General features: G+C 36.8%; 1 protein-coding gene across 1 annotated transcript in view; it reads right to left on the reverse strand.

The window, feature by feature from the left end:
* LOC120299849 (cytosolic phospholipase A2 epsilon-like) overlaps positions 1-7,324 on the reverse strand; it is a 78,401-nt gene extending 71,077 nt beyond the window's left edge. Inside the window, exons 1-2 of the mRNA XM_039325144.1 lie at positions 7,247-7,324; positions 2,733-2,805 (exon numbers count right to left, since the gene is read on the reverse strand). Of these exons, the coding sequence (XP_039181078.1) occupies positions 2,733-2,805; positions 7,247-7,285 (112 nt within the window). The 5' untranslated portion in view covers positions 7,286-7,324. The remainder of the gene's footprint in view (positions 1-2,732; positions 2,806-7,246) is intronic.
* Between the last annotated feature and the right edge of the window lie 5,287 nt (positions 7,325-12,611).

Raw genomic sequence — 12,611 nt, forward strand, 5'->3', positions numbered from 1 at the left:
GTTTAATGAAAAGAAGGACGAGGGGGACCTGATAGCAGTGTTCCAGTATCTCAGGGGCTGCCACAAAGAAGAGGGAGTCAAGCTATTCTCCAAAGTTCCTGAAGGCAGAACAAGAAGCAACGGATGGAAACTAACCAAAGAGAGAAGCAACCTAGAACTAAGGAGAAACTTACTGACAATTAGAGCAATTAACCAGAAGTGGTGAATGTTCCAACACTGGAAAGTTTTAAGAAGAGATTGGACAGCCATTTGTCTGAAATGGTTTCCTTCCTGAGCAAGGGGTTGGACTAGATGACCTCCAAGGTTACTTCCAACTTTGTTATTATTATATTATATTATTAATTGAGATACAGATAAAGTATCTGCCATTACTTCCACAACAGATTGTGTTAGAAATGGACGCAATTGGGGCAAAATACTAACTGAACTAACTAATCATCTAGAAAAGTTGGGTCTAACAAGGAAGATTTAGACCTGCTCAAATCAGACTGATATCTTCTACCTGCATTATATATTTTCTGACCACTCATGCTTCTGACCTTCCAGATTTATTTTTAATTTTTAAAATCTTTATCCAACTCATCACTAATTTGGAAGAGTAAAATTTTCTGTATTTCTGCAAGTAATATGAAACAAACAAAAATTGCTGAATCTCATAAACATATTTATGAAACTGTTTGTATTTTATTATTAGACCACGAAATGTCAGAATAGAGATACCATATTTGGATTGACAAAATCTGGATGACCTTGAGATTGTAGCAAGGAAATATAAAAATAAACATCTTTGTAATAACTATGTTCATAAGGAGTAATATTGTGAGAGACAAGGCAAAAATGTTAGCACATACATAGCCATCTGCAAGAGGGACAAGTAACAAATTGTCCATGTGACGTCACAAAGCGAAATATCCTTTTGACCTTGTATATTACTATCGGATACAAGTCACAAGACTTGTATTATAATATAATACATATTTTGTAACTTTATATGCCCCTTATAGTCTCATGAGTTTATTTGTTTATATATTTTAGAGATCAACCAACTCCAAAGGATTCTGAGCTGCTTACATTTTTTTTAAAATGAGAAACAATATCAAATTAAGAAGCAGATCATGCATCAGAAAGAAAAACCATACATAACAACAAAAGAATAACTATAGGAATTCAACAACCACCCTGCTCAAGAGGTGGGAGAACAGCCAGGTTTTCAAGCATACATAATCATTGCCTCACAAAGCATTAGTTAAGCATTTCACTAGTAATTATGGCTTGATTGACAACAGTGGTTAAGTATACTATTAGTTGACACAATGAGGAAATGAAAATAGATGGTACATTTTAGAAGACTGAGAACTCCTTTATATTCTTGCTGCCATTTTTGGGAGTATGACTGAGCTTACTTCAAGGAAGTCCAAATGTATAGCAATTAACTTGCTCCCCCATCACTATTGCTATGACAGGTGACTGAAACTCTTTGGGACAATGCTGATAATATTTGGAAATTCATAGTGTGGGTAAGCTTATTACATTCATGCTTTAACCATAGGTTGAATTTTAGTTAAGGTAAAGTGCCTTAGCTACAGTGTGTACCCATTGGTGAGTTTGTTTTTAAGCTGTTTATCCTTTTGGCTTCCACAGAAGATGAAGTAGGTGAGTTGAAAAAAGCCACTATCTCTTCTGCTTTATCTCTATACTTCAATCTCAGTAGGCATGCGGGGGATGAAATGAGTTAGTGAAAGGGTAGAAACATACAGTTTTCCCCATGTCAGATGGATATGATCCTGTTCAAATTCCCACACAATTTATCTAAACTATTTGTGTGCTTATGTATGTATGTGTAGTGTTGATTGACCATGAACTGCCAGGTTAGTTGAGATACTATCTGGTAGGAATGCTGACTAGCAAATAAGCTGGCTGTGAATTAGTGGAATATCATGCACATGGGGAAATCTCTTACTTTTGATTTAAGCTAAGTTAATCTCAGAGTTTCTTCTTTGGACTAAACTAGATGCTATCTACCAGTCCCTGAGCCAGCAGAAAACTGCACTGACATAAAAATTGCTGTTCCCACTGGTCATCCCTTTGCAGGTGTGATGCAGCAAAATTATTCTGCCATTCCTGTTCTAGCATACGGATACTTCCATTGGTCAACTTGATCTAGCTGATCCGAGTCACTTGGAGATCTGCCAATTTGGGGATTCAATTCAATTTGAAAGAACCAAAATGTTCTGCTGCACAAAACAAAATGCTCCTAGAAAACAGAGCTTAAGGACTGGAGGGGGAGGAAGTGCACCTGCCACAGCCTAAAACAGCTAATTGGAGCTGGGCTGATCTCATGGCCTAATCGTAGAATAATTTGCTGAAACATGTCTAATTGTATATGAGAATAGCATGCTTGAGTTGAAGCCCAGATTTGCACACAAAACCTTTTCCTTCCTTTCCTTCTTTAGATATGGTAGCAAAGATTCTTATCAAAAACCTTGGGAAACTGTTGCCAGTGAACTCGGATAAACCTACATATCAGTTACTGTACAAGTGATCTGTTGCAATTATAAAATTGTAACATTTGGATGAACCTTGGAGTTCTTTACATGTTTTGTATATGTTTGATACATGCTTTAAAAGGATTCCTGTATATTTAGCAAGATAGACATTTTGGGGATAATATTGTTCAGACATATACCGTTTCAGTATATCATGAAACCATGATCAGGAATAAAAATACTCACACCAATCTTCTCGACGGAGATTCCACATTCGAATTATTCTTACAGTTAAGATATAACATGGTGACTCCATAATCTGCAAAATGAAGAAAGGGAAAAAAACACACGGATGGACTCTTTGAGTGACAAATATAATTCTTCTGAGCTATAATTAAAAGTGCTGGTGGAACTATCTGGACTTTGGTCTGGGAAAAGCAATTATTTTCATTTAGAAACTCTCCTATCACAAAGTATTTATGTTTTTGAAGGCTCCAGATAGATACATTTTAGGGCTTTCCCAACTTGCACAAACATGTCATGGCAACATTTTTTTCTGATGTGTCTCCATGATGTTACCTTGCCTTCAGCCCACACAGCCTTAAATCACTCTTAGTTGTATGGTACTGAGTTGTTTTTCTATCTTGTTCTGAAACTATCCAAGTATGTAAAAGCTGTTTAAAATGGCTAATGTTAGTCAGTAACTTAAAGGGAAGAGATAGGCAATGACTTGAAACATGACAGGGATAGGGACTGGCATTACGGATAACAAGTTTCAGACCAGTATACTTTCCCACTGACTCAAGGATGGGTGAATAATCTTCAACTCAGCAGAGATGAAAGGAGTTTAGGAATGACATGGTATTATTGTGGTTAGGCATAACAAATTGGTGGTGGTGGTGAGGATATTGGGGTTTTAAGAATGAAAAGGAATGTGTTATATTTATACATGTTAATTAGCATTTACTTGCTTCCAAAATGCAGTTTTTTTCTCTCATTTAATACAAGCATTATTGTTGCTGGATGATAGATGGGATATAATCACTATCACAAACACTAACTGGATAGCCAAGATAAAAAAAATGGACCATAGAACAAATCAACATGGAACTTTTATTGGGAGGACAAATGACCGGGCTCAAATGACACATTATGTAAATACCTAACCCTTGGAAAAGAGGCTTCTCCCAAGATTCAAATGGCCTCCACCCTACTAGCATTTCAAAGGGCCCTGAGATTGTGGCTCTTCATCCAGACCTTTGGTGAGGATAACTGATGTCCCTTTCTTCCTATTCCCCATCAGCTTTGTATTCTTTGTCATCTTTGTTCTTTTATCTTCTATTGGTGTTGTAGTTTTTATATTGTTTTTGTTTTTAAATGTTTTTAACAATTGAAAACCACCCAGAGTTAGCTGGCATATAAATTTGATAGATTATTGTTGATTGCATGGTCAGCCAGATGTTTAGACTAGATCTGGCATTTTTATTCTTCTATGAATTCTTCCAATAGGCAGATGTTGTTATTTAATATGTTAAAAGAATTGTCATGGGCTATAAGCTGTTCCAAATAAAGCTATCTTTTGCAATTAACTGATGGTGATTTTGTCAGTGCCAATGATGTTCAACTGATGCTTCAGTTGTTTTGGGATTGCATCTAAGACACCTATTACAGTTGGCACTATCTTTTGCCATAGTTATTCTACTTTTATTTGAAGTTCTTTGTATTTTGTGTTCTTCTCCAGTTCTTTCTCTTCTATTTCACTGTCTCAATGTACTGCAAAGTACTATCCAGACTTTTTTGTCTTTCTTATCAACTGTTAAGTCTGAGGTGCTGTGTGGCAGGCCCTTATCTGTCTGAATACTAAAGTCCCAGAACACTTTAGCTTTTCTATTACTTTGTCTATTTTGAGGTCTCACCAGTTCTTGCCTGCAGGCAAATGATATTTGTTGCAGTTATTCCAATGCACCATTGTTGCTACTTTGTCATGCCTTTGTTTGTAGTCAGTTTGTACAATCTTCTTGCAACAGCTAGCTAGGTGATCCATTGTTTCTTCAGCTTCTTTGCCAAGGCAGCATTTGCTTCTGTTATTGTTTTCTCAATTCTGGCTTTGTATGCATTTGCTCCTTAGGCTGGTCTTGTACAGCCAGAATTACCCCTCTGTCTTCAACTTTCCTGTACTTAGCCATTGCCAGGTCTTGTTATCTAGTTTGATTCTCCAAATTTATGTTGAAAATATGGGCAACATGAAGATTTGATCATGCTAGAACTTGTAGAAGAACCAGGGATTTTGGGGTTAAAATACATCTAATGATGCAAAAATTTTTAAAGATCAACATTCAACTGAAACCAGAATTTTCCTTTTTGGGATTAGCAGACAATCAATTAGAGAAGAGGCATGGAAGTTTATTTTTATATATGATTATTGCTGCAAATATACTATGTGCACAAAAAATAGGAAGACTCTGAAGTTTCCATAATGGAAGAATGGTTGTCAAAGATATAGAACCAATTCCTGACACAGTTGCATTTGAAAGGCCCAGTAAGTGAACAGGGAAGGAAGGAAAGGGTGTTGAATCACAATTCTTAACTATTGCAGAACTGGGATCCGCTATTACTCCAATCCATGGGAGGGGCTACATGTTATATATACACTATCTTTGGACAGGATTGTTGGTTGCAGCTAAGTTAAAAAAAAATCAATTAATCAATCAATTAGAATAGAGCTGGAAGGGACCTTGGAGGTCTTCTAGTCCAACCCCCTGCTCAAGCAGGACACCCTATACAATTTGAGACAAGTGGCTGTCCAGTCTCTTCTTAAAAACCTCCAGTGATGAAGCACCCACAACATCTGAAGGCAAGCTGTTCCATTAATTAATTGTTCTCACTGTTAGGAAGTTTCTCCTCAATTCTAGTTGCTTCTCTCCTTGACTAATTTCCATCCATTCCTTCTTGTCATGCTTTCTAGTGCTTTGAAAACTAAGTTGACCCCCCTCTTCTTTGTGGCAACCCCTCAAATATTGGAATACTGCTATCAGGTCAATAGTCGAGTATTTGAGGGGCTGCCATAAGGAAGAGAGGGTCAACTTATAAAAACATATATTCCTAAATGGACTGTTAGGATTCCTCAATCTAGTCAACTGGTTTTTGTTATTGTATTAATGAAATTTTAATATTTATGCATGCCTAACTTCCATAGAAATGGGCAATCTCTCACAACCTCAAGTCATACTGAAATTAATAAAAGTGGGAAATGCTTGGGGCGGAAAATGTTTTATGTGTGAATTTAAACTTCAGTCAACTTCAACTTCAACTTCTCCTTTCATGCCTAGAACAATCCAGTATCAGCATCCCATGAAGAGAAGAAGGCAAAATCTCCTCTTGCCATTGGGGTTGGTAATTGTTGCTTTGGGAAGGCAAGGGGACAAATTCTAGAATTTAATCCTGGATCATTAATCTTTCTATGTATTTTGAATTCTGTCTCTTGCCATAGGCAGTTTGTGATATCTGTGGCTTCATTCCTATCTGCAGGAAAGAAAGTAATTGGAGTTGTGTTTGAAAGTCTTCTATGGATCTATTTCCTGACTAAGCTAAATGCTTGGACAGCTGAAATTTACTGTCAAGAGTTGAATCAGACAAATGGTTGTTCACTGTCTTCTTAAAAACCTCCAGTGATGGAGCAACCACAATTCCTGGAGGCAAGTGTTCAACTGATCAATTGTTCTTACTATCAGGAAATTTTTCCTTAGTTCCAGGTTGGTTCTTTCCTTAATTAGTGTCCATCCATTGCTTGGTATTAAGCTTGGTATTAGTACATGAGGAAGAACTCAAGAATTCATTTCCTAAAATACTGTAAGTAGTCCTTACGCTAGAAGTGAGGAACACAAATTACCTAATTTCATACTGTCAGCAACAAAATTATAAATTTTGCTGACGTGGTTACTTGGCAGCTGTGGTTTTCTGAAATTTAGTGGGCATGATTTCCAAGTAAAAATGCAATTAGCTGTGATGAGAGGCACAGAGAAAAATGAATTCTAGCAAAGACAGTAATACCCCTTTCCAAACTAATGTTTAGTTGACTGACAAGGTAGCAATAATAAAAAAGCAGATACACTGAATTCTTAGGAAATTTCTCTTAAAAATTGTTCTTGCTGCTCAAGAAAGACATTAACTAACTGTTCATGCTATCCTCAAAGTAAAAATTATTGCCCAGTTAAAACATTCATTTTTAATTTTCTGTCTTACATTGATTATCTTACATCCTACATGTGCTTGAACAGCACGCTGACTCTCTTGATTTCCCCAAAATTTTGTTTTGCTGTTTGGAACTTGCCAAATAAAATAAGTTTATAAAATACAATACTGCCAGAGGGACAAGAGATACATATGTTGTAGTACATTTTAACAGTTACAGGCATTTCCTCTAATTTGCATTCCATATACATTTACAAATATTCCTTAAACAATACAAATTGCTAACCAACCGTAACAGCTTAACCAACAGAAATAGCATCAGCATATAGTACAGACATACTTTCTTTTCTGCTTGTTTCATATATATATCAGCAGCACTTTTCATATCTGGATTTAGACAAAACTTACTCTGTATGATATGAGATCAAAGCCATGCATGACAGCTTTTTACAAGTCTTGTTTTCAACTAACTGGTTTCTCCTTTTTTCTAGATAGGACAAAAAGAAGTGCATGCACACCAATAGGGACAACCTGTCCAAAGAGTCTCGTTCCAGTTTTATAGTTCTTACCTTCAGGAAAGTAGCAAGTGATCCCATTCTAGAAACCATTATGTCCAAGTGACACCCTATGAAGAACACCTCTAAAATAATAATGGCTCTAAAAGTTATTTACAAGCTTTGAAATGGTAAAAGTGGGTGTTATAAACACTGAGTCACAGCTCCACCTCTTGCAATTTCACCAGCAGAAAGAATCCGTAGGCATGTAGCAAGAATGGAATTGCCTCTCTCAAATCTCCTAGGAAAAAATAGGAAACCCCCACCCCCCAACAACCAGCAACTATTTTTTTTTTAAAAAAAACCAATTAAAATCAGATCAAAATCAGGTGTTAAGAACCTGCCAAGCATTGCACAAACCTCCAAAACAGAGTGTTGCTTACTGAGTGAAGTTTCTTTCCTTGATTACTATCTGCCTGAACATTGATAATGAAGCTGCCGAATTGGTATCGCCTCAGTATAGAAAGTGGCGTTGCCTCTCAGCTCAGCCATTCAAGGTACCTGCTGCCCTTTGATTATAATTCTTTATCACCTCCAGTTTGGTAATCCTACTATCAGTCCTACCTCCAGTCGTGTTTAGTCAGATATCTGATATCACTGAGAATTTCATATTAGGATGCAGCCCTGGTCTCCTGAAGCATCCTATATGTACTCTGTGTACATTGCAATGGTGCTTCTGAGTCTTAATATTTGATGCAAATAATTACATTAATGTCATCTGAGATTTAAAATGGTTACTATAGCTCCAGCCACCATGACTGAGATCTGAAAGAGAATAAATAGTGAGTTCTATGTAACTATTTTATTCTGTCATATTTTAAGAGGAACGGATTGCATGCTAAAGAGACTAAGAGAAAAAAAAATTGATTTTCATAGAACGGAAACCACAGCAATGTATATTCCACAGTAAAAGGTCACTATGCTTTCAGGGGTACATAACTTCAGAATTGGGATTAATAAACATTTCATTAGCTTCCCAATAACATAAAAAAGCTTAATTGGGGCTTAACTGTAATGGAGGTTACAATTTCAGCCTTCTCTATTATATCAGGGCCACAATGTGGCGATATTTGTATGTGGCGTATGATTCTTAGTGGCTTGCCATGAGGCAGCCATTGGAGTAAGGAAAAGAAGAAAAAAAGATCACTTCTCATTTTGAAGGGAGGCCGCGCTTCTGGGAGCCCAATGAGTTGAATTGGGTAATGAGACAGCAGCCCCATTAGTCCAGCCTGGAACGTTGGTGTTGGGGAGTGAAGCCCTGGAAGGTCACCCACCTCCTCAGTTGCTAAGAGACAAGCTGCCAATCTAACCTAAAAATTGGGGGGGGGGGTGAGCACGAGAGAGAGGGAGAGAAGGAGATAAAAATGTGACTCATGATCATTTTTCAGTTATGACCTTTGCAGCATCCCATGATCATGTGATCGAAATTCAAACACTTGGCAATTGACTCATATTGATGCCCATTGCTGTGTCCCAGGCTCATGTGACCCCCCTTTGCGATCTTCTGACAAGCAAAGTCAACGGGGAAGCCAGATTCACTAACTTATCAACTGCAGTGATTCACTTAACCACTGTGGCAAGAAAAGTCATAACATGGGGCAAAATTCACTTAACAAATAACTCACTTAAGAACAGAAAGTTTTGGCTCCATTGTGGTCATGTGTCGAGGACCACCTGTATGTGCACAAAGTGAAGAGACTGGCTGGAGAGAAAGGTTGAAGAGAGAAGTTAAGTGTGTGGAACATCTGTCAGTTCTTGGTTGGGAAGGAAGAAGAAAAGTCCAGAAGTGAAGATCCAGAAGGGTGAGAGCTTCTGGAGCTCTCAAGACTCCAGAATGTGAAGGAGGGACTTGGCTGGCTGCAGGTGGCAGCTTCATCCAAAATCCCAGAGAGGAAGAAGGGATACTCACTGCTGGTGAAGAAGACTTGGTCTCTGGGGAAGGACTGGGCAGGAGACATAAAACATAAAAAGCCTTGAGGGGTCCTTGGTGCTCTCTGAGTTTGCTTGTTTTCTTGCACATGTTTCATTATCCTAACTAGGTAACATCATCAGTGGTAAGTGAACTAGGTGAGGAAAGTCTTAGGGATTTTTTGGTTGGCCTGTTTACTAATGGCTCTGTGGCAGTTTCTTGATTGGGGTATTGCTTACTTGATTGTTGGTCTGAAGGTGACTAAGAGAAAAAGACTCCAGCACCTCTCGACAGTAATCAGCACTCAGATCAGCATAGATTAACTCCAAGGTCACCTTCAGACCAACAATCAAGTAAGCAATACCCCAATCAAGGATAATGAAACGTCTGCAAGAAAACAAGCAAGCTCAGAGAGCACCAAGACCCCACATTTTAACCCTGAGCTACAAATATTTTCCTTCATTGATAAAAAGCCTTCACTGCCTTGTTTTCTGTGTTAATTGCTATCCCTGCAAAAGCAATGTATCTCCAGTTCAAACAAGAACTCTGTAACAGAGTAACTTCAATTAACTCCTCCTCAAAGTCTTTCGATGAAGAGTAGTTTCAGCTAAGACTGTTCATCATCTTATTAATAGCATCATAGATTACATATTAATAGTTTGTTGGCTGAACTACATTTCTCTGGATAATACTATGCTATAAATAAAGATTTATAAAACCACAATGGCTAAATCCATATAATCTGGTGAGAAAAACTTTATGGCTTAGCTTCATTTGTAAATCTCCTAATTCATTCTAGATAAGCTAGAAAGATAGGAGTGCATGTTAGACTTAAACCAGAGAGAACTGAATTAACTTGAATCACATCTATGCATCCATATCTAACTATAGTATTATTAGTGTGTTTTCTTATTTTGAAATGCCCTAGGCATTTTCATAGGAAATTTGGTGGGATACAACTTTCCTTGAGTGCATTATTAATTAAGATTGTTTTCTTCCTGCCATTTACTTTTAACAATCATGAGTTCTAGAAAAATATTCCATCAAGGAAGTTGTTTTAGGAAACTAAGTACTTTAATTACACAATTTATTTTAATAATCTTCTTGCTTACAGTAAAAAGAAAGAAGACAACTCTGAATATGAATGTTTATTTTGACTTATCATAATTATGGTTGTTAAAAAAGAGGGTTCAGTTGCAGAAATGGTTGTGTCTCTTATGTAGAATGGAATTTTTAATATTGTGCCAATCTTTGCCTGGTAGTGACTAACTGATTACAGAGTTCATACCTTGAAAGGCAGCATGATTCAAGGATATCTGCTGCTGGGCTTCCTTATTCCTTCCCTCTTCCATGGTAAATGCAGTGTCAATGAATTATAATAATAACTTAGACCTAGATATGCCCTTAGTCACAAGGATATCCATGTCTCCCTTTGTAGTTAGAATTTTGTTTCCTTATCAGTAGTAAAGCCACTTTTTCTGCATTTGGTTCATGTGCTTGAACTTTGATCAACAATCAGTAGAGGACCTATAGAATCTTATGGCTCTTGCTTGAGTATAAGAGACTAGTGGCTCCCTGTAACCCGCCAGCTTTCGAAAACAACAAGATCCTCTGCAGTTGTTGGCACTTTAGAGATGAGTTCTCCATCGCATCCATGGCATCGCAAGCAAAAAACACCTTCACAACTCTTCCTAGTCAGAATCCATTCCAGAAAGGAGCTCTATCCAGCCACCCCATGTATTGATTGGATTAAATGTCACATTACATCACATTCATAGGAAATTTGGTGGGATACAACTTTCCTTGAGTGCATTATTAATTAAGATTGTTTTTTTCCTGCCATTTACTTTTAACAATCATGAGTTCTAGAAAAATATTCCATCAAGGAAGTTGTTCTAGGAAACTAAATACTTTAATTACACAATTTCTTTTAATAATCTTCTTGCTTACAGTAAAAAGAAAGAAGACAACTCTGAATATGAATGTTTATTTTGACTTGTCATAATTATGGTTGTTAAAAAAGAGGGTTCAGTTGCAGAAATTATGAAATTGTTCTTTTATTTCTAAGCTTGTATACCCAGAAATTCCATTTTAAAATCTTATTTCAAATCTATCTGGGCCTTATTCTGTTTGAACTTTCCAAAATAGCATTTTAATCACTCCTTTGCCATTAAAAAAATAAAATAAAATAACAATATAAACAATACAAACATTAAAAACAATTAAAAGCACACGATAGAATCACCAGGAGACTATAGTCATTCAAGAACCGCACATCTCCAAGCTAGATGGGAAACCAGGTCTCCAAGCCCTTCCAGAAGACCAGAAAAATCAGGGTCAGCCTGCCCTCTGGGAGGGGGGCAGAATGATGTTCCATAGTGTGTAAAAAGGCCTTCCTCTTGGATCCATCAAATGACAATTTTTAGTGGATGAAACTCACAAGTTTCTTCTGCTGGATCTGATGAGATGGGTAGAAGTCACTGGGTAAGGTGGTCCCTCAAATAACTTGGCTCCATGCCATACAGGGCTTTATAGGTCCTCACCAGAATCTTGAACTGGACCTGGAAGCAAATTGTTTGTAGAACAGAGGTTTAACATGCCAATAACTGCCCATGTTGCTGCATTTTGCAGCCCAGATACAATCACCTGAGTTATGATAAGATAAATTATGATGACTCTTCCTTTGTACTTATTAGTTATGTCTTTATTGCAATCTAGTGGGTGTCCAAATATTGGCGGCCAGATTTACAGCCTTGGATCACCATTTTGTGATTGATCCCACATGTTTTAAATCTTAAATCTACTATGTTACCATTTGAGATATATTCCAGATGATTTTTATTTATTTCAGTTGACTGCTTTCCCAGAATCACCAAATGTCATAAATAATCTCTCTCATAAATCAATCCACCCATACTGTAATGCTTAATTAATTTAACAGCCTGTGGTATTGTGAAATATGTAATTATAAGCATAATGAAAGAGCAGTAGTATATATGGTTGGCATGCAAAAGATTTCTTAATACCTTTTCATGGGGATGAAAAAGAAGTTTGTGTAAATCTGGAAAACCACTTTCAATCCATGTAGATCAGCCTTTCTTGACTTACTGTAGTCCATTGCAGTTGTATAACTTTTATCAGCCTTTGTAAAGATATTGCAGCATTAGATAGTGTTAAATAGACAGAAGCTGTGATGTACTAAAAGTGCTTTTTAAAAAAGATGATATATTTAATATATTTAAATATATCATTATCATTCCTGCCTTTTATACTGAGATTTAAGATTCAAGAAGTCATCTTATATTTTTAGGCTGTCTATGTAGTTGTATGTTTTATAACTTTTTTTAGTTTTGTAGGCAATCCTGATTTTATCAGAGTGGATGGATTTATAATAATTTAAATAAATTATTATATTAGCATAGCATAACATACAAAGCATAGCATTAACAGGAAATCTCCTGTTTCTGCTTT

This window comes from Crotalus tigris, unplaced genomic scaffold (assembly GCF_016545835.1).
Source record: "Crotalus tigris isolate CLP2741 ecotype Arizona unplaced genomic scaffold, ASM1654583v1 scf7180000017545.3456711, whole genome shotgun sequence".
Classification (NCBI taxonomy): Eukaryota; Metazoa; Chordata; class Lepidosauria; order Squamata; family Viperidae; genus Crotalus; species Crotalus tigris.